The sequence below is a fragment of the Phacochoerus africanus genome, chromosome 15 (assembly GCF_016906955.1).
Source record: "Phacochoerus africanus isolate WHEZ1 chromosome 15, ROS_Pafr_v1, whole genome shotgun sequence".
NCBI classification, from domain to species: Eukaryota; Metazoa; Chordata; class Mammalia; order Artiodactyla; family Suidae; genus Phacochoerus; species Phacochoerus africanus.
The window spans coordinates 47,600,816-47,619,683 of record NC_062558.1 but is presented as its reverse complement, the minus strand read 5'-3'; the positions used below and the strand labels follow the sequence as shown (position 1 = coordinate 47,619,683).

General features: G+C 51.0%; 1 protein-coding gene across 1 annotated transcript; it reads left to right on the top strand.

Moving 5' to 3' along the window:
- Positions 1–175: 175 nt before the first annotated feature.
- PES1 (pescadillo ribosomal biogenesis factor 1) lies at positions 176–17,817 on the top strand. The gene is made up of 15 exons (XM_047762477.1): positions 176–287; positions 3,263–3,342; positions 7,854–8,007; positions 8,821–8,930; positions 10,279–10,450; positions 10,535–10,624; positions 12,885–13,001; positions 13,115–13,189; positions 13,406–13,492; positions 13,644–13,774; positions 14,105–14,230; positions 14,359–14,543; positions 14,976–15,184; positions 15,320–15,481; positions 17,320–17,817. Exons 1-15 carry the CDS (start codon positions 264–266, stop codon positions 17,401–17,403), a joined length of 1,806 nt encoding a protein of 601 aa, XP_047618433.1. The 5' UTR covers positions 176–263; the 3' UTR covers positions 17,404–17,817.
- The last annotated feature ends 1,051 nt before the right edge of the window (positions 17,818–18,868 follow it).

The following is an 18,868-nucleotide window of genomic DNA, read 5'->3' as shown; positions in this document are numbered from 1 at the left end:
CAATCAAACATTAAATATGTCTGTATTAGGAAATAAATGGGAAGGATCCAGAAAGAGCGGTCTTAGCGATTTTTTTTCATGGAGTTTAGTTGTAAATATAAAAGAGAAAAGTCCCTTTTTTCCCTAGACTTGCTCAGGCATTTCTTTGGGCAGCCCTCACAGGCAGGCAGCGTGGAGGGCCTCGGGGCCCTGTACCGGGCACATGCGGGAGGAAGTGGCGCTACCTGTCCGATCGGTGCTGGTAGACCTTTCAGCGTGGAGCTATGGGAGGCCTGGAGAAGAAGAAGGTGATGTGCGAGAAGCAGGGGTGGGGACACAGGGGTGACTCAGGAGGTAGGAGACGGGAGCGATATAGCCCGAGAACTGCGCCTTTCCCCGGCCTTGGCCCCTTGTGGGTGCAGAGGTGGCTGATCAACGCGGTAGAAGACAGCAGCCAGAAAGGGTCAGAGGATGGGCGAGGACAGCATTACTCGTTCGGTGAAATCCGGGAAAGAAGCCTGCAGTAGAGCTGTGAAAGAGAACTGAGGTTACCAAGTAAAGATGCATCCCAGAACAGGCCGAACCGGAGGACAACTGCTTACTGAAAAAGTGATGAACATAGCGCAGAGCTCATCACTATGTTGAGTTTATCATTTTTAAAACTTGTTACTCCCTTTTCTTTTGAATCAGGCCTTTTTCTTGACGTTGGAGATGAGGCATAACCAGATGTAGTCCCTACATTTCCCAAGCTCACTTTCTAGTAGGGAAGGTAGCCACTAAAGTAAATAACCAAAGAAAACGGTCACAAACAAGCCTGACAGGGGAAACTAAGTGCCAAGGCCCTTAGGTAGAAAAGGCTTGCGGTGTGTCCCGAATGGGAGGGATATCAGGACAGTTGGGGTATAGTAAACCAAGGGAAGAATGGCATCTAATGTAGTTGGGGTTGGACAGAAACCGTGTTATTCACAGTGAAGAGATTGGATTTTATTTGCTGTGCAGTAAGAATCAACTAAAAGGGGAATGACATGATCGGTTTTTCAAAGAATTGTTTTTGTTGCTGTATGGAAAATCACATTGGTGGCATGGAGAGGAGGGGATGAGGATGGGGATGATGTTTCCTCATCTTGAAAGTTTCCAATGCTGATTTGTTTTTAACCCAGCACTCATTATGTGCTAGCCATTGGAACTACAAAAATATGAGGGAGAAAATCTCATCTTGAGAAACACTTGCAAATATGTAAACAAATCATGACAGTTTTTAAAGTGGGGATTTCACAACCATTTTGACATTTTGAGCCACATAACTTTGTTGTGTTGTGGGGAGGGTTGTCCAGTGTGTTGTAGGATGTTCAGCAGCATTCCTGACCGTTCATCCACTAGGTGCCAGTAGTACCCAACAACACCAAATACTGAATCCACCCCCAATACACCCAGAGAGTAAAGTCACCCCAGTTAACTTTGAGTATTCTCTTTTTTTTTGTCTTTTTAGGGCCGCACCTGCGGCATATGGAGGTTCCCAGGCTAGGGGTCTAATCGGAGCTACAGCTGCCACCTATGCCACAGGCATAGCAATGTGGCATCTGAGCTGTGTCTGTGACCTACACCACAGCTCACAGCAACACTGGATCTGTAACCCACTGAGCAAGGCCAGGGATCGAACTCACAACCTCATGGTTACTAGTCGGATTTGTTAATCACTGAGCTATGATGGGAACTCCTTGAGTGTCCTCTTAATGTTTGAAAGGGTAAGAATGGTGACAGTGTGGCATAGGGTAATGGAAAACAGTTTTAACAAAAGCAACTTCCCTAAAACAGTCTGAAACTCATCTTTGTATTGCCCTGGGACTTGGCATGGGCCTGATCCCCAATAAACAATTGATAACTGTTTATTAATAATAAAATGCATGCGGGGTGTGTTTGGTGACTCTGGGGTTATTCGTAAACATACCCCTCAGGAGGCTACGGGTTTATCCCTTTAGAGCTGGACCTGGCCATCAAGGCCTATGATCTCTTAGTCCAGAGGAAGAGCTTATTTGGAAAAGATGTTCTTGCTTTGCATTGCAGGGCACCTGGCCCAGTGCACTGTTGCTCTGTCAGGGCTACAGGGATGTGAGTATAAGGCAGCATCTCAGTATTACAGACAACCACATGGTTGCATCATGCTTCTTGGGGGCAGGTAGAAGATAGACCATTTGACTTTATTATCCACATACCTCTAGCTAAATGCTTGGAACATAGTAGAGGTTTTTTGGGGTTTTGTTTTTTGTTTTTTGTTCTTTGTTTTTCCTTTTCTAGGGCTGCTCCCGCAGCATATGGAGGTTCCCAGGCTAGGGGTCCAATCGGAGCTATAGCCGCCGGCCTATGCCACAGCCACAGCAACGCGGGATCCGAGCCGCGTCTGCAACCTGCACCACAGCTCACGGCAACGCCAGATCCTTGACCCATTGAGCAAGGCCAGGGATCAAACCTGCAACCTCATGGTTCCTAGTCGGATTCGTTAACCACTGAGCCACGACAGGAACTCCCCATAGTAGAGGTCTTAATGTCTGTTGAATGAGTGAATAAGTGAATGAATGGGGAAGGAGAGAGGCTCTATGGCTTCAAGTGCATTTTCAACCAGATGGTGTCATCCCCAAGGAACAAAAATTGGTTGGGAGGTGTCTTAGATATTACAGTGATTTGTGGCCCTTTATAGGACCGCATTACATAAATAGATCTACCATACATCTGGGATAATTAACATTTCAGAGGGCTGTGTAAGAGGGGGAAGTTCTAAAAAGGCCTCTGGTGGTAGAGCGGTGGTTATAATGGAATAGAAGTTGAGAACATTGGCTTAGTGAGTGAGGTGCTCAGGTTCTGGACTTGGACCTAGGTCTGAACCCAGCCCCGGCTTATAAAAGATATATGACCTGGGCAGGTTATTTTACTGAGCCTCTTTCCTTCCTGGTGAAATGGGAATCTTAATGGAAACCATCTCACAGTGTTGTGGGAATTAAATTAAATAATAGGAGCAAATCAGTAATCATAATGGTCAGTACTTAGACCTACTCCTAAGTGGCATAGCACCTGACCCCTGCGTCATGCAGATGTACGTGTCCTCCTGTGTGCTGACAACTGCAAGACCAGTACAGGGCCACTTGCTCAGTGGAGAAGCACTCCCTCCCCACAGCCCCTCGGCCTCTTATCCAGAGTACTAGTTGCCTCTTGCAAGAGGAGTGTCCAGAGATTGCTGTCAGTCACTGCAGTCATTGCTAACGGAGAATTGATTTTTTTCCTCCCCAAGTATGAACGAGGCTCTGCTACCAACTACATCACCCGCAACAAAGCCCGGAAGAAGCTGCAACTCAGCCTGGCCGACTTCAGGTGAGGTTAGAAAGAAGAGGGGAATTTGGGTCGCCTGGACAGCATGTTACACAGTGAAAACTCAGCCACATCCCTCTCTTACATGTATTGCTACAAACTCTGTCTGGGATTCCAATATCCCTCCTCTTTCTGGCCTGGCCTTGTTTTAGTTTTGTGAGCTGTGCTTTGCCCATTGTGATCCATGAGGAAGCTGAAGAACTGGGTCGTGCCATCCTAGGTCATTTTAATGGGCTCGCTGGTATAGTGCACTGTTACTCACCCATCTTGTCCCTTCTGGCAGCCGGGATTCTCAACTCCTAGTTGAGTCCCCCCCCAGATGCTACACAGTCTGTCCTGCAAGGCCCACTCTTCATCTTCCAGATGTACCCAGAACTTCCCACTCTTATAGCCTTTGTCCATCTAAGGATGCTCTTCTCTTTGCCTTTTAGGCCAACCTTGGAGATACTGGCCTTTGGTTTCAGACCACTGTAATTAAGTGAATATCATAATGAAGTGAGGCATACAAATTTTTTTAGGTGCCCAAGGCATATAAAAGTTATGTTTGCACTATACTGTAGCCTATTAAGTGTGCAGTAGTATTATGTCTAAAAAAAACCATGTGCATACCTCAACATAAAGTACTTTATTGCTGAGTTCCTGTTGTGGTTCATCGGTAATGAATCCAACTAGTATCCATGAGGATGCGGGTTTGATCCCTGGCCTTGCTCAGTGGGTTAAGGATCTGACATTGCTCTGGGCTGGGCTGGGCTGTGGGTTGCACACGTGACTAGGATCCTGCTTGCCGTAGCTGTGGTGAAGGCCAGCAGCTGCAGCTTCAGGTCAACTCTAGCCTGGGAACTTCCATATGCCCCACATGCAGCCCTAAAAAGCAAACAAAACAAACAAACAAAAAACTATTGCTAAAAATGCTAATCATTATCTGAGCCTTTAGCGATTCTGTTTTTTTACTATTAGAGGGTCTTGCCTTGATGTTGATGGCTGCTCAGGGTGGTGATTGTTGAAGGCTGGGGTGGCTGTGATTCTTTTTTTTCTTTTTCTTTTTTTCTAGGGCTGCACCTTTGGTATATGGAGGTTCCTAGGAGGCTAGAGGTTGAATCAGAGCTGTAGCCACCGGCCTGCACCACAGCCACAGCAACGCCAGATCCAAGCTTCCTCTGCAGCCTACACCACAGCTCACAGCAATGCCAGATCCTGAACCCACTGAGTGAGACCAGGGATCAAACCTGTGTCCTCATGGACACTACTCAGATTCATTTCTGCTGAGCCATGATGGAAACTCTGATGGTTTCTTAAAATAAGATAATGATGAAATTTGTCACATTGATTGGCTCTTCACAAACCATTTCTCTGTAGCACACAATGCTGTTTGATAGCATTTTACCCACAGTAGAACTTCTGTCAAAATTGGAGTCAGTCCTCTTAAGCCCTGTGTTGTTTCATCAGCTAAGTTTACATAATATCATAAATCCTTTGTTGTCATTTCAGCAGTCCTCACAGTTTTTTCACCAGGAATAGATTCCATCTCAAGACACTCCTTTCCTGGCTCATCTCTAAGAAGCAGCTTCTCATCTGTTAAAGTTTTATCATGAGTTTGCAGCAGTCGACACACCTTTAAGCTCTACTTGTAATTCTAGTTCTCTTGCTCTTTCTATCACATCTACAGTTACTTCCTTCACTGAAGTCTTGAACCCCTCAGACTCATCAATTAGGGTCAGAATCAACTTTTTCTAGACTCCTGTTAATGTTACTATTTTTTTACTTTTTTAGGGCCACACCCGTGGTATATGGAAGTTTCCAGGCTAGGGGTCAAATCAGAGCTGTAGCCTCTGGCCTATGCCACAGCCACAGCACGCCAGATCCTAGCTGTGTCTGTGACCTACAGTGCAGCTCACGGCAATGCCAGATCCATAACCCACTGAGCAAGGCCAAGAATCAAACCCTCATGGATGCTAGCTGGGTTCATTACCACTAAGCCACAAAGGGGTCTCCTAGGAATGTTCTTAATAGCACCTGGGAGAATGACTCCTTTCTAGAAGGTTTTCAATTTACTTTGTCCAGCTCCATCAGAGGAGTCACTGTGTTTGGTGGCTGTAACCTTACAAAAACATTTCTTAAATAATAAGAGACTTGAAAGTCAGGATTACTTCTTGATCCATGGGCTGCAGAATTCATGTTCTGTTAGCAGTCATGAAAACACATGAATGTTCTTGTACATCTCCATCAGAGCTTTTGAGTGACCAGGTACATCGTCAATAAGCAATAATGTTTTGAGAGGAATCTTATATTCTGAGTAGCAGGTCTCAAGAGTGGACTTAAAGGATTCATTAAACCATGTTGTCAGTAGACATACTGCCATCCACTTTGTTGTTCCACAAATAGAGTGCGGACAGAGTAGACTGAACATCATTCTTAAGGGCCCCAGGATTTTCAAGATGGCGAATGAGCATTGGCTTCAGCCTCAAGTCACCAGCTGCATTAGCCCCTAAAATGAGTATCAGCCTGTGTTTTGAAGCTTTAAAGCCAGAAGCTTTGATCTCCTTTTTAGCTCTGAAAGTCCTAGATGGCATCTTCTTGCAAGACAAGACTGTTTTATCCACAGTGAAAAATTTGTTGTGTAGTTGATTGTCTTAGCTCTGTCTTCTGGATATGTTGCTGCAGCTGCTGTATCAGCACTTGGCACTTTTGTCATGGAGACGGCTTCTTCCCTTTACCTCATAAACCATCCCCTTTTAGCTTCAGACTTTTCTTCTACAGCTTTCTCTGTTTTATCAGCCTTGATAGAATTAAAGAGAATTAGGGCCTTGCTCTGAATTAGGTTTTGGCTTAAGGGAATGTTACAGCTGGTTGATCTATCCAGACTATTAACACTTTCTCCATATCAATAAAGCTGTTTGGCATTTTTATTATTTGTGTGTTCACTGGATTAGCACTTTTAATTTCCTTCAAGGGCTTTTCGTTTGCATTCGCAACTTGGCTGACTGTGGTACAAGAAGCCCAGCTTTCAACATCCCTTCCTCACTCAGCTTAATCATTTCTAGCTTTTGATTTAAAGTGAGACATGCGACTCTTCCTTCCTCTTGATCACTTAGAGGCCATTGTTATTTATTAGCACAGGTTCAATATTGTGGCTCAGGGAATAGGAAGGCCCAAGGAGAGGGATTGAGATGGGGAAATGGCCAGTCGGTGGGGCAGTCAGAACACACACATTTATTAAGTTCATCATCTTATATGGGTGTGATCTGTGATGCCCCCAAAATGATTACAATAGCAACATCAAAGATCACTGACCAGGAATTATTACTGTGTCGCAGTGGGTTAAGAATCCAACTACAGCAGCTCAGGCCGTTCTAGAGGTGCAGGTTAGATCCCTGGCCTGGCACAGTGGGTTAAAGGATCTGGTGTTGGCGCAGCCCTGATTCAGTCCCTGGCCTGGGAACTTCCATGTGCCGCAGGTGCCACCATTATTTAAAAAAAAAAGATCACTGTAACAAATATAACAATGATGGGAAAGTTTGAAATATTGCACAGATTACCAAAGTGTGACAGAGATGTAAAGTGAGCAAATGCTATAAGACTGAGGACACTGATAGATGTGCTCAACCCAGGGCTTTACAAACCTTCAATTTTGTAAAAAGAAGAAAAGAAAAAAGGAGTTCCCTTTGTGGCTCAGCAGGTTACAAACCCAACTAGTATCCCTGAGGATTCAGGTTTGATCCTTAGCCTAACTCAGTGGGCTAAGGATCTGGCATCGCCATGAGCTGTGGTGTAGGTCACAGATGTGGCTCAGATCCGCCATTGCTGTGGCTGGAGTGTAGGCCAGCATCTATAGCTCCAGTTCAACCCTAGCCTGAGAACTTGCATATGCCATGGGTGTGGACCTAAAAAGCAAAAAAATTTAAAAAGTGCAATGCAGTAGAATGCAATAAAAGAAGGTATGTCTGTCTGTTTGTGGCTCGAAGTGTTTTTTTTGTTTGTTTGTTTGTTTTTTGCTATTTCTTTGGGCCGCTTCTGTGGCATATGGAGGTTCCCAGGCTAGGGGTCTAATTGGAGCTGTAGCCGCCGGTCTACGCCAGAGCCACAGCAACGCGCGATCCGAGCCGCATCTGCAACCTACACCACAGCTCACGGCAACCCGGCAACCCGGATCGTTAACCCACTAAGCAAGGGCAGGGACCGAACCCGCAACCTCATGGTTCCTAATCGGATTCGTTAACCACTGCGCCATGACGGGAACTCCTCGAAGTGTTTTATTTCTCAGCAGGGCCTTTCCTAACTCCCCTTTCTAAAAGAGGTACCTACCAGTAGGCCCATTCAGTATTCCAATTGTTTCCTTTCTATTGCTGGGGACAATCTGCTGTGTGCTTGTCGGGAACTTGCGATCGTCAGACTCTAGGATGTGAGTTTTCCAAAGGGTGGGGCCCCCATGTTCCCTGTCCACTGCTGTTTTCCAGGCCCAGTGTGGCCAGTGCTCAGCACGTTTACTGACCAAAGGAATGACCTTTGTCTTCCAGGCGGCTCTGCATCCTTAAGGGGATTTATCCCCATGAACCAAAACACAAAAAGAAAGTTAACAAGGGCTCCACGGCGGCCCGAACCTTTTACCTTATCAAAGACATCAAGTTCCTCCTCCATGAACCCATTGTCAACAAGTTCCGGGAATACAAGGTAAGGCCTCACTCTAGGGTCTAGATGAGTTCCTTCGCAGCTCTCTGTAGGCAGAGAGCTACCTTGGGCAGATTGATCTCTCTGAGCAAGACTACAAAGGGTGAGGCAATTCTGCCTCAGAAGTGTGGCGGGGGTGGGGTGGAGGATTGACAAAGATCTCAGGTATGGAAATCATTTATACAGAACCTGGCCAGTGATTAATGTTTTACCTGTCATTCTTTTCCCCTGGTTCTTTTGGAAAAGAGGAAAATTACTGCCTCTGAAACAAAGATTGTGGTCTTTCAGGGATGCTCTGGTGTGTTTTCTGCCCAAAGAAATTGCTTCCATTAGCGTTCTTTCTGGAATTGCTCCAAGAGATAAGGCTTTCCATCCCACAAATAGAAACTGTTAAATGCTTAAATACCACAGGGAAAGTAAAAACCTAAATATAGCCAATGCAAATAATTGAAAGTGGACTCCTGTTTCTGAAGCCTTTCCCAAGCAGCAGGGCCAGGCTGGGGGTACAGCTGTGGGCAGTCCTTTCACCAGAGCCCATTGAGGTGGGTGGCTGGACCTGTCCTGCTGTTGGGTTTTGCAGCCACCTCAACTCACTGCATTGGAAGTGAGCCCCCAGGGGTCTGGCTCTCTCAGAGCTGCTGCTCTAGACCACAGTGGAGGCGGCCTCCAAGCCTCTGAAATGCACAGAGGGTAGACCTGACCTGAAGTGCTCGGAGGGAGGAAGTTGGTCCAGAGGGCTCAAGAGTCCTCCTGCCCTGACTAGGAGGGCTGTCCCGGAGCCCATGGTCCCCACATCAGCAGTCTCCCCTCTTCCAGGTGTTCGTCCGGAAGCTGCGGAAGGCTTATGGGAAGAGTGAGTGGAACACGGTGGAGCGTCTGAAGGACAACAAGCCCAACTACAAGCTCGACCACATCGTCAAGGAGCGGTGAGCTGGGGACCCTGACTTGGTACTGGGCTTGCCATGGGGAACAAGGTCACGACCCTGCTCACAGAGCTGGCATCCTTTGGAAGAAGCAGACAGGAAACAAACTGGCACGTTGTTGTGATGGTTGCAAGTCCAGGGTTTCCCTGAGGGGAGACATTTGAGGCAGCCAGGGAAGCATGGTTCAGGCAGCACAAACAGCACATGCAAAAGCCCTGTGGTGAGAGTGAACCAGAGCTATACATGTGGTGTGGGGTCAATCCTGGAAGACAAGCCAAATACCCCCGATCTTAACTGTTTCTTGCCCAGCTTCTCTGCAGTCCCTTCATTTTATTGGCTAAACCAGTGGAGACCCTTGGCAGTGTCTAAAGACACTTCTGGTTCTCAAGACTCAGATGGCAGAGGGTCTATTGGTATTTAATGAGTAGAGGCTAGGGGTGCTGCTGAACACCCTGTAGTGCACAGGATACCCCCACAGCACAGAGCAGCCTGGCCTGAGATCAGTAGTGGTAAGGTTCAGAAACCCTGGGCTACCTGAATGTCTGTCTCTTGAGGACTATTGGCCTGGGAATAGCTCTAAGCTCGGTGGGTTTGGCTTCAGTGAGTCTGGCCAGCCATGGGCTGGCACAGCAGTAGCCCTGGCCTGGGAACTGGACAGCAGGTATTGTCACCCCAGCCCCCTGCAGCCATATGCTGGGTGGGAGAACCGTTCCTGCCCTGAGAACCATTCCTGCCCTGAGCAGCTCCTCCTTTCTAAGAGAGAGGTGGCAATAGCACCTGTCCTGCCTGTGACACACAGCTATTGTGTGGAAACAAGTTAAAAAAAAATACACAGAAAAAAGCAATGTCGGGATTTATACATACAGCAGGTGGCAGTTTGGGGGTCATGTTCCCATTCTGTGTCACCCCCTTCTCTTTGCATGTTGCTGAGAAAGATGGCAGTGCTGCTTCTAGGAAGGGCCTGGTTTGTGGGGTTTGTCCATGAGGTGAAGAGTGAGGAAGCGCCAAGGCACCTGAGGGGCCAGTTAAGGCTCCAGCTTATTCCAGGAAACTAAGTGCCTTTCCTCCCATTGTCTTGTGAGGGACCCCGGCTGGCCTTTCTTCCGTCTTGCTCTGTGGTACCTCCTTCAAAGCTAAGTGACCATGTCCTGTTCTGTGGTTCCTCCTGAAGCTATGGGGAATCGTGCTGCCAGGCCCCAGAGTGTTGCCCATCCCTGTTCAGGAGATGGCAGTGTCGGCCTGGCATGGGGATCAGCTCTGGGGTGACCAACAGGGTGAGAAAAGGAGCTTGGGGCCCCCTTTGGAGCCCAGGCTGGACGACCCCTTGAGCACCGCCCTCCTGGCCACGCAGGTACCCCACGTTCATAGACGCCCTGCGCGACCTGGATGACGCCCTCTCCATGTGCTTCCTCTTCTCCACCTTCCCGAGGACCGGCAAGTGCCACGTGCACACCATCCAGCTGTGCCGCCGGCTGGCTGTGGAGTTCATGCACTATGTCATCGCCGCCCGTGCCCTGCGCAAGGTGAGCCTGGGCAGCCCAGTGGGGCCCCCACACCGCCCCCTGCCCTGCCACCCGGTCCTTACCACATGCCTCCCCTCTACGAAGGTCTTCCTGTCCATCAAAGGCATTTACTACCAGGCCGAAGTGCTGGGGCAGCCCATCGTGTGGATCACACCTTACACCTTCTCCCACGACGTGAGTGGCCCAGGAGTGGGGTGGGGAGGGGCTTGTGCGCAGTGTTGCTCCCTCTGTGGCTCCTAGACCAAGATGAGGGTGTGGGTGAAGGGGGATCTTCCTGTCCTGCAGAACCAGCTGGGTTCCTGAGTGCTGGCAGGAGGCATGGGGGTAGTGTGTTGTGCAGCATTATAACAAGAGACGGCCAGCCTGGCTCCAGTACCTGCCTGCTGGTTGACCCTGGATGCGTTCCTTTACCTCTGCATACCCAGTAATAACGTGCTTCTATCTTGTAAGCCTTATCATGAAGATTTAAGGGGGAAAAAACTTCAGTAGTGCCTGTTGTTTGGTTCTTAGAGGTGCTGAATGGTGAGCAGCTTCTGGGTCTACACGAATATCTGTTGTGCAGAGCCTGGTTCTGCCCTTCAGCCGATGGCGGCTGCCAGGCCTTGGCCAGGCTTCACATAACTCCTTCCTCCCCCACTGCCACCCCGCCCCCCAGGGCTGGGGACCTGGTGGGATTGGGGAGGGTGGGCAAAAGAGAAGCATTGCTTGTTAGTGGTACGCCTTCTTATTTATCTTTTTTTAGACTGTGGGAATTTGGGGCTGGATCCATCCAGAGAAATGCTGGTTTGTCTCTGGTCCCCCACGGGGTCTCTGGCTCGCCTCCTGACTTATGCCGTGGGCCTGCGTTGGCCTGCTTCCTACTCTTGTTGAGTGGAAACTGATGCCTCCAGTGGAGGCTGCTCCGTGGGTTTGCTAGCCAGGATGAACTGGGTCTGGACCCTGCCCATTCCTCTGTGCTGGTGGCTTGGACCAGAAGACCCTCTGAGCACAGAACAGTGGAGGTGATTGGAGGCAGCCTGCAGTCTTTGTGGGTGAGAGGCGGGCTTGGCTCCCGTCAGTCCCTGTGCCCACTCGCTGGGTTAGGCATGTGTGCGAGTCTTTGCCCTGCCTTCCCTCCTTCCTCTCTGGCCCTCCCTCTCCTTCCTTCTCTCTGATGTCCCACCCCCTCGATGCTCAGACTGTTTTTTGTTTGTCATCCTCCACACAGCTGGGCCTGGGGGAACAGAGGAAGGGAACAGGCCCCCCTTTCCTCCTTCCTCTCTGGCCAGCTCACTGCCACTGCTTCCTCATAGCCAGAGGATGGGGGACCAGTCCTGGGTCATCACCAGGGCCCTGATGTGCCCCCTCCCCCTGTGCAGCCAGTCTGGGCTTCAAGCAACAGGACCCAGCAGATGTGGGGGCACTGGGGAAGTCAATTGCTCATATGCTCCAGGCCCATCGAAGGCCCTGGCAGATGCGCACGAAAGGACTGAGGTATCAGTTGAGGACAAGAGGAGCATTCTTGGCCCCTGCACTCCCACAGCCTCATCACTGACTGGTGGCAGGATGGAGAAAACAGCTCAGGGTCACAGATCAGTTGTGATCATCACTGATTTGGATGTTGCCCAGCTTGTCCTCCAGAGCTGGGCTGGCCTCCCTGGTTTGAGGAGCAGTGCTGCTCAGGAGTCAGGCACTTTGGTCTGGGTCTTAGATCTTTGCCCTAGTTTGATTTACCAGCTCCTCTAGGTTAAGGACAAGCTGTCCTGAGTCTCCCCCTTGCTTTATGCTCTCACCCCAAGCAGGCAGCTCTTCTGCCGGCCATTTCTCATGAGCTCTGTGGGCCTGAGCCGGGCAGCTGCCCAGCCTACCCTGGGTCCCTGGGTTGTGCCTTTTCTCTGATTAGGCCCCAGGCAGGGTTGCTAAATTCTGAGCATCCATCTCAAGGCTCCTGCCAGGACTTGTAGGGGCTGATGCCGTCTACTCAGGCAGATGGACTGTTCTGGGGTCATCTCTTCTGGTCGGGCCCCCAAGTGTTCCTGAGCTAGCCCCAGATAGGACATTAAGCGGAAATTGTGGGATAGGAAATGGAGAAGGTATGAGCGGCCTCTGCAGGGACAGAGGCTGACTTGCAGGATGAAGGGGAAAGCTCAGACGGGGAGAGGGCACTAACCTGTTCTAGGGACCTTGTGACAATGGCTTCCTTTTTCTCACTCATCGTGTCCCCTTTATGGCAAGGGGATTTGGCACCCCAACTCTTGGAACCCCCCGTCCAGACCCTTACTGGTGCCTGGAATGCTCCTGGGTAGGGACACAGCCTCTTCCCGTGGGGCAGAGCTCTGAGGGTAGGGCCACTCTGAGGGGGCTCCTGGTCTTGGGCAGGCAGGGCCCCCACCCTGCATGGGTTGTCAGTGCCATCTTTGCACCCACACTGCTGACGCGCCCCCTGTGTTCCCAGCACCCAACAGACGTGGACTACAGGGTCATGGCCACCTTCACCGAGTTTTACACCACCCTGCTGGGCTTTGTCAACTTCCGCCTCTACCAGTCTCTCAACCTGCACTACCCGCCAAAGGTAAGGCCCAGCCCAGCGCCTTGTCCCCGCCTCTTAGGGGCCACAGCCTCTCTCCCCATATGAGGTAGGGGCTGTGGACATCCTCTTCCTCTGACCTTCCCCCTGCCTCCCAGCTCGAGGGTCAGGCCCACACAGAAGCGAAGGCCAGTGAGGACACCTACGCTTTGGACTCCGAGAGCTCAATGGAGGTGAGAGAGGCTTCTGGAGCATTGGCCTTATAGCCCCCAGGAGGGTGCTTCCTGGCCCAGGGGTCAGAGCAATCATGGCTAGACATGCAGAGTTTGCCCTTGGAACTCAACCCCATGGGTATCCGTCCCAGAACCATCCCCCACCCTGGCCATACCCCCTGACAAGACCTCCCACCTACGAATGGCAGTGCTGTAGCCCTGCTTCTTTCCCCGCAGAAACTGGCCGCCCTCAGTGCCAGTCTGGCCCGTGTGGTGGTGCCTACAGAGGAGGAAGCCGAGGTGGATGAGTTTCCTGCTGATGGGGTGAGGACTGTGCTGCCTGATGGAAGAGGGGTTGGGGCGCATTGGGACTGAGGGGTTTAGGAGGAAGTTGGGGAGGGGCTCCTCTCCAGCTTCTGCCTGCAGTTGGAGTGCGTGTGGGTCTGATGGGGCGAGGTGCCCCTTTTCTCGGCAGGAGATGGCGGCACAGGAAGAGGACCACAGGAAGGAGCTGGAGGCGCAGGAAAAGCACAAGAAGCTCTTTGAGGGCCTGAAGTTCTTCCTGAACCGTGAGGTGCCCCGAGAGGCCCTGGCTTTCGTCATCAGGTGGGGAGACTGACAGCACTGGCTCTGCCACACTGGGATGGGTCCTTTCCTGGACAGGGCAGCCCTGGGCACCCATCGGTCACATCAGGCTGATATCATTGTCCATCTCACATGTGGGAAGCACTCCCAGAGGGCAGCTGATATGGCTTCCTCACCAGCTTAGGGCATAGGGTCTCCACTGAGCCATCATTGGAGGCATCGGCCAGATGGGGAAGGCACCAAGAGGTGGGTGGGAAGAGGACTAATGTGTCCTATGGGGGTGAGCTCATGGGTCAGCAGGGCAGGCACCTCACTCCTGAGCACCCTTGAGGGTTTCCTCTTTGCCTCTAGGAGTTTTGGGGGGCTCGTGTCCTGGGACAAATCTCTGTGCATTGGGGCCACCTATGACGTCACAGACTCCAGCATCACCCACCAGATTGTCGACCGGCCAGGGCAGCAGACCCCCACCATTGGCAGGTAGGCCCACGGGGCAGTTGTCTTTCTCTGACTGTTTGGGTTTCTGAGGGCAGAGGTCTCAAGGCCCCTGTGGATGCAGTGGAGCCTCAGGTGACTCCATGACTCTCTCTGCCACCACCCTGCACCAGGTACTACGTGCAGCCCCAGTGGGTGTTTGACTCTGTGAATGCCCGGCTCCTCCTCCCGGTGTCAGACTACTTCCCCGGGGTGCAGCTGCCCCCACACCTCTCACCCTTCGTGTCAGAGAAGGAAGGCGATTATGTCCCCCCTGAGAAGCTGAAGTTGCTGGCCCTGCAGCGAGGGGAGCACCCAGGTGAGTGGGAGGGAGCTGGGCAGCATGGGCAGGCTTCTCCAGGCTGGCCTCGGCTCCCAGGGCCTCAGCCAGCTGTTTGCCTTATTGACCACAGAGGGAACAGGACAACAGGGGCACAAAGCCCTTTAAACCCACCTTTGGAGTATGGCTTAGGTGGAGAGAATATGTCTTATAATCAGGTGCTACTTGATCTCTAGAGTAACTGGTCTGGAAGTTTCCATAGGAGATAGCAGAGCTGAGGAGTCGGGCTTGGAGTTTGCTCTGAAGGCAGCTGGGACTGCAGGGGGAGGCGCCAGGGGAACCATGGCTGGGACAGCCCTGCAGGCCTTTGAAACATACCCTAGGCTGAAGAGGGTGGTGCCAGGTGCCAGTTCTTGTGCCACAAGGGGAAGAGCAGCTTCTGGGTATGCAAAAGTCCTTGGCTCTTTGTAGGAAATTTGAATGAATCCGAACAAGAGGATGAAGAGGAAGATGACGAAGGCGATGATGAAGAGGGAGAAAAGGAGGAGGAGGAGGAAGATATAGAGGCTGGTTCAGAAGAGGAGGAAGAGGCCAGACTGACAGCCCTGGAGGAGCGGAGGATGGAGGGGAGGGTGCAGGCCCCACCAACAGCCCCAGAGGAGCCAAGGATGGAGGGGAAGGTACCGGGAACTTGACTGGGGTCTTGGACTGGGAAGCAGCCCCTCTGCCAGAAGGACGGGAGCCAGGGAACTGGGGTTGGGTGGGGAGGCCTGGGGGATTACCTGCATCCACAAGTGTCCACCCTGTGTGCTCAGAAGCCCAGAGTGATGGCGGGCACTGTGAAGCTGGAGGACAGGCAGCGCCTGGCCCAAGAGGAGGAAAGTGAGGCCAAGCGCCTGGCCATCATGATGATGAAGAAGCGGGAAAAGTACCTTTACAACAAGATCATGTTTGGCAAGAGACGCAAAATCCGCGAGGTGAGTCTCCTGCCTGTCCAGTTCTCCAGGTGTGGCCATGCAGTAGTTTCAAGGCCAACTTGCTCCCGGGTGGACACCAGGCCCTCCCCTGGCTTCTTCTCTGAAGTTGCCCACCTGGCCCAGCCCAGCCTCTGGGCCTCTCCCTCAGGCCCCTGTGGGCATCTCTGTCAGTCTCCTTCCTGCACCATGTGGTTTCTGAGTTGCTAGCGCCTGGGGCCAGAGCTGTTCCAGCAGACTCAGGGACTGCTTTTATAAAGGAGCACTCTACAGAAGTACATGAAGCTGGTGGGTGGCTGTGGGAGGTTTTAGTTAAGCTTCTATTTTGTTTCCTCTCATTCACAAAGCCACATACACTCATTATTTTAAAAGGTTTTTTTTTTGTTTTTGTTTTTTTTTTTGGTCTTTTTAGGGCCACACCCACAGCATATGGAGATTCACAGGCTAGGGGTCGAATCGGAGCTATAGCTGCCGGCCTACACCACAGCCACAGCAACTTGGGATCCCAGGCATGTCTGTGACCTACACCATAGCTCACGGCAATGCCAGATTCTTAACCCACTGAGCAAGGGCAGGGATTGAACCCACATCGTCATGACTACTAGTTGGGTTCACTAACCACTGAGCCACAGCAGGAACTCCTGAAAGAATTTTCTTAGTGGACAGCATGAAGCTGGCTCACAGTTTTGCCCTGAGGAGACCTGTAGTACCAGCTTCTTTGTTGCATATGATAACAGACATTATTTGGGGGATACCCTGCTACATATACAGGCAAGCCTCATTTTATTGCTTTTGGCTTTATTGCACTTCACGAATATTGAGTCTTTTTTTTACAAGTGGAAGGTTTGTGGCAACCCCATCAGCAAATTTATTTAGTACCATTTTTCTGACAGCACTTGCTCATTTTGTGTCTCCATGTCACCAGTAACATTGGTAATTCTTGCACTGTCTCAAGCTTTCTCATCATTATTACATTTGCTCTGGTGATCCATGATTAGTGGTTTTTGACGTTACTATTGCAAAAAGATTACAGTTCACTAAAGGCTCAGGTGATGTTTAATGGTTTTTTAGCAGTAAAGCATTTTTTAATTAGTGAATTTGCATTGCATTTTTAGACATGATGCTATCACACACTTAATAGACAGCAGTGTAGCATAAACATAACTTTTATATGCCCCGAGAAACCAGAAAATTCATGTGACTGCCTTTACTGGGATATGTGTTTTATTGGGGTGGTCTGGAATCAAACTGGCAATGTCTCTGAGGTCTGCCTATATAGGTTGTTCTGCTCTGTGTCATTTAACCCTGGTATGGACTTCTGTCCATGTGTCATACAGTGTATGGCCTGTTCCTTGCTGATAGGATTAAGTTGTCTCCTATTTTTAATCATTCTCAGAGAACACCCTCGAGCATTCTATCTCAAGTGTCTCTGCAGAGTAAATTCTTAGGAGTGTAATTTCCAGGGTGAGCACCCTTCCTTTTTTGTAGTAGATACTGCCAAATGGCTCTGGGGGAGAGACTGTTCCAGGTTGACTTCCCCCCAGCAGCTCCTGGTGAAGATTTGAATGGCTGCCAGCTTTCCCAGGTGAAGGAGTCAATGAGACATTTGCCTCCAGCTCTGGGAGCCTGCTCTGCTCCTAAATTGCTGTGGGCCCATAAAATAATATGATGGTTCCTCACCTCAGGGCATTCAAATGGGTTTGTTTTTCCCCAGGGTGATTTGCCTGTTAGCTTTTCTGAAAGCTCTGCTTTTAAGCAGTGGCCATGAATGGGAAAGGGAGGAATCCCCTCCTTGCCCTCCTCCTCCCATCACAGCTTGATCCTCCCCTTCCTCCTCACAGGCCAACAAACTGGCAGAGAAGCGGAAAGCCCATGATGAGGCTGTGAGGTCTGAGAAGAAAGCCAAGAAGGCAAGGCCAGTGTGATTGGCAAAGCCTCTGGATTGGTGAGGCCAGCTCCCGGTGGCTGGGCTTGGCATAGGCAGGCCAGAGAGCCTAGGCTTGGTGACAGACCAGAGCCTCCTCTGTCTTCATTTCTCTCCTCCGCTTGCCAGCCCTGGCCTCCTCTCATGTACTCTGGCTGGGCCCTTTGGGCAGCCCCACCCCCCGGGATGGAGCCCCTTGCTGGTGGATGGGCAGAGGAAAGGCCTCCAACCTGATGTTCCCCAGAGTCAAATGACACAGGGGCAGGACCTGACCAGCCCCTCACTGACTGTCCTCATTCACCCTGCCTTTCCCATATACTTCCATGGTTGGACCCGTGATTCTCCCAGTGCTGTGGTGGGGTGAGGGTGAGGAAGCTTTTGTTATTAAATGGCTGGAGTTTTGCGGCCAGTTGAATTCTGTGTTCATGAGCCTTCCTGGGGTTGGAGAAGGACCCCTAGTAGCTTGTGTTCCAGGCCGGTCAGCCCTCAATATTCACTGAGAGGGGCTGGTCCCTGCTCGGAGCTTTCTGAATGTCCATGGACCCCTTTGGGTCCAAGGGTACCAGAAGGTAGGCACATTCTAGCCCAGATACCTTTCCTCTGTGAACCTGCTTCCTTGTGTGTAAATTAGGAGTAGAAGTTCTGGAGCCTTCCTCCGAGGGATGTGTAGAGGGTTCAGTGATGAGGTTATGGAAATTCTACTAGGGTCAGGTATCTAGTAAGTAAAGTACTCAGGAGACACCAACCATGATTGTCATCACTTCCTGCTGGAATCAGCCTAGGAGGTAAGAGCCAGTGCCTGAAGGATCTGTGGGGCCTGAGGTGTGGGTACTCAGTTTTACCTTGTAGACTCATGGGCAGAGCTACCAAGCACCCCCAGTGTGTGCTTGGCCAGCATCCTTACTTGTAACCCTGGCTGGGCCATCCTTAGGGCTTCCCACCTGACCCTGACAGTGCCCTTGCAGAGGCACAGGGGGAAATGCCATTGCCTGGACTGCTAGTGCCTCACGGCCGAGCCACGGCCTTAATCCAAAACTTGGGATGTCATTCAACCCCTCCCTCAGGTCAGGCAGGGAGATTCTGAATGTCTGTTGCTGTGTTGTCCCCCCCACTCCCCCGGCCCCCGTCTCTGGGGGTCTAGTGCTTTCAGAAGCAAAGGTCAGGGTCAGGAAATAGGGATTAGGAACTGGGCTCCACCTTCCCCCGGTACCTGTGGGCCTTGGCCCTCTCTGCCCCTCAAGCTGTAGAAGTGCAGTCTTTTGAGCAGTGTTTTCAGGCCCAGCCTGTGCAGGGGGAAAGCTAGAGCTTGGGCAGGCTCTCTGGCTGAGGGAGCAGAGAGCCCAGGGCTTCTGTCTCCCTGGGGGTGTTAGATATGTTCCACTCTGATTTGCTTCGTGCTTATGGGGAGAGGGGGAGGTCTTCCAGAGGCAGGGCCTCTGAAGCCCAAGTCTGTATAGCTCTGGGGG

Bases quoted from the DNA above. Each gene is read 5' to 3' on its own strand.
- PES1 (XM_047762477.1), top strand. From the start codon at position 264: ATGGGAGGCCTGGAGAAGAAGAAG. The intron at 8,008-8,820 runs GTAAGGCCTCAC...CCCCTCTTCCAG, and splicing joins ACAAGTTCCGGGAATACAAG to GTGTTCGTCCGGAAGCTGCG. The intron at 13,493-13,643 runs GTGAGGACTGTG...TTTTCTCGGCAG, and splicing joins ATGAGTTTCCTGCTGATGGG to GAGATGGCGGCACAGGAAGA.